Source organism: Centroberyx gerrardi, chromosome 24 (assembly GCF_048128805.1).
Source record: "Centroberyx gerrardi isolate f3 chromosome 24, fCenGer3.hap1.cur.20231027, whole genome shotgun sequence".
NCBI lineage: Eukaryota > Metazoa > Chordata > Actinopteri > Beryciformes > Berycidae > Centroberyx > Centroberyx gerrardi.
The window spans coordinates 24,341,221-24,343,720 of NC_136020.1; the positions used below are offsets into that span (position 1 = coordinate 24,341,221).

The 2,500-nt window shown below is 47.0% G+C and overlaps 1 protein-coding gene across 1 annotated transcript in view; it reads right to left on the reverse strand.

Annotated features, from left to right (window-relative positions):
* The window catches only part of cpm (carboxypeptidase M), a 23,377-nt gene that overhangs the window by 3,350 nt on the left and 17,527 nt on the right, over positions 1-2,500 (reverse strand). Inside the window, exon 4 of the mRNA XM_078281938.1 lies at positions 2,248-2,420. Coding sequence (XP_078138064.1) covers positions 2,248-2,420 — 173 coding nt within the window. The remainder of the gene's footprint in view (positions 1-2,247; positions 2,421-2,500) is intronic.

A 2,500-nucleotide genomic window follows, 5' to 3' on the forward strand; every position in this document is an offset into this window, starting at 1 on the left:
TGAAGCTTTAGACACGTAGGATCAATGAATGTGTTTTGTCCCGTCAGATTAAAGCTCAACAAATATATTTAAAATGTAATGTAGGCTATATACATACAGTCAGATTCCACCACATATCATCCATTAAGGAAATGTAAGTCTGGTAAAAAATGAATTAATGGACAACACTGAATAAAACTTTATTGTGTTAACTTACTGACACTTTTCCCACTCTGACTCAGGCTCTTTTTTTAAAGATAAATGAGCACCGTCCGCATACACATGCATTAATATCTCTACGTCCACTGGATTAAAACGGAGGCCTGTTGCCATGGTGAATCGTAGTATCCGAGCTCCGTTGATGATGGCTTTTTTCATTCGCCACGCACGCGCTTAACTCAGGTGAACTCACTCAGAGTTGACTGAACTAACTCAGATCAGCTGAGTTTCCTGTCTCGGGTTAATCGACTCAGAGTTCAGGGTTCGACTCAGAGTTTGTTGAACCTGCTTTCTGGAATGGACTTAACTTTATCTGTCATCCTGTTCAGAAGGTTAAAGGTCATCGTTGCATCATAACTCAGAAACTTATGTGAAATTTCCAAGTAGGAGATTTGTTTTTCTGATTTATCTGACAGCACCTGAACGCACCACGAGACACTAACTCTCTGACAGTTTGAGCTCCATCAGTCATGTTACTGTCAACACTGTGTGTGTGTGTGTGTGTGTGTGTGTGTGTGTGGTTTGGACAGTAACAGTTGCTCTCTCTCCACACGGCAACGTTGCTCATCTGTTGCCTCAACTAAAAGTTGCCCAGTTCAGTAAAGTTTTTCCTTATATGGTGTGGAAACCAGTTACCTTTAACACACACACACACACACACACACACACACAGATTACAGTCAGCGTAAAAGCCTCCAAGTGTCTAATCATAAATGTTTTGACTGTGTTCGTATGGAGGAGAGACAGTGTGTGTGTGTGTGTGTGTGTGTGTGTGTGTGTGTGTGTGATAAAGAGAGACACAGCGGGTCGAGTTTCCTGCTTATCAGTGTGTTTTGGGCGTTGGAGCGTCACACAGTTTAGTCTACACACCAAACAGTGTGTGTGTGTGTGTGTGTGTATGTGTGTCAGACCAGATGTCAAAACAAGACTTTAAAGACTTGAGACAGCACGCCTGCATGCCACACACACACACACACACACACACACACACACACACACCAGCTGTGTCTGTCTGAACTCTCTGGACGGCTTCAACAAAACGCTCCAGATGTTCGTGTGACACCTGAACGCACCGCAGCTCGTGTGACACCTGAACGCACCGCAGCTCATGTGACACCTGAACGCACCGCAGCTCGTGTGACACCTGAACGCACCGCAGCTCGTGTGACACCTGAACGCACTGCAGCTCGTGTGACACCTGAACGCACCGCAGCTCGTGTGACACCTGAACGCACCGCAGCTCGTTAACAGACCAGCATCCTGACAGCAGGATGGACTTTAAAGGTTTTGAACTTTAAATTAGAAATAAACTGTTGAATTTTTTTTTTAATTTCTGACTTCATGCTGACCTCATGCTGACTTCATGCTGACTTCATGCTGACTTCATGCTGACCTCATGCTGACCTCATGCTGACCTCATGCTGACCTCATGGACCACATGACAAGAGATTTCACAGTTTTAGACAAACTTCAGAGTCTGAATAAACTCTGTAAACCTGCAACAAGCGACTTCAGACCTGTAACCTGAAGCTAACGTGTGGAGACTTCTGTGAGACGTGATGATGTAAACAAACAACAACACAGCAGCAGCTTGTTGTTGTTTTCTCCTCTTTCCTAAAGCTTGTTGTCAGAGTCGGCCCGAGTCGAAGCTGCTCTCCTCGCGGTGTACGTCTGACATCATCGCCTGTAGTGACAGCTGTGGTGTTCACAGGAAGTGCTGTGTTCAAGAGAACATGAGCATCAGTCCAGGCTTCATTTTGTTCTGCTAGGCTTTCCGTCTCCTTCTACCCATAATCCCTTGTGTTTCGGGGTGGTTTCCTGTAGCTGGTTGGTTGGAATGTTGCTGAACAGCTGATGGACCAATAGGAGGTCAGAGGCCAACGTGCCAGACAGCCAATAGAACGTGAGAATGTTGACAGGAGGGTGTGGCCATGATGGATGGAGGAATGTTGGAACGCTGGTGAGGAGTGTGTGTGTGTGTGTGTGTGTGTGTGTCTGCAGTGTGTGTGTCTGCAGTGTGTGTGTGTGTGTGTGTGTGTGTGTGTGTACCTGCCCTGGCTGTACAGACAGTGAGTGTCTGATTGGTCGAAGCCGTCTGGGTTGAGGCTCGGCAGGATGTGGATGCGGGTGCTGTTCAGTAACCGTAACGACCACGTCTCGTTGTCACGGTAACCGCTCACCAGGTGATCGATCAGCTGCAGCATCAGCTCCCTGCCCAGCACCTGCACACACACACACACACACACACACGCACACACACACAGTCATCAGTCAGTAGTGTGTAGCTGCGTCAAGGAAAGTA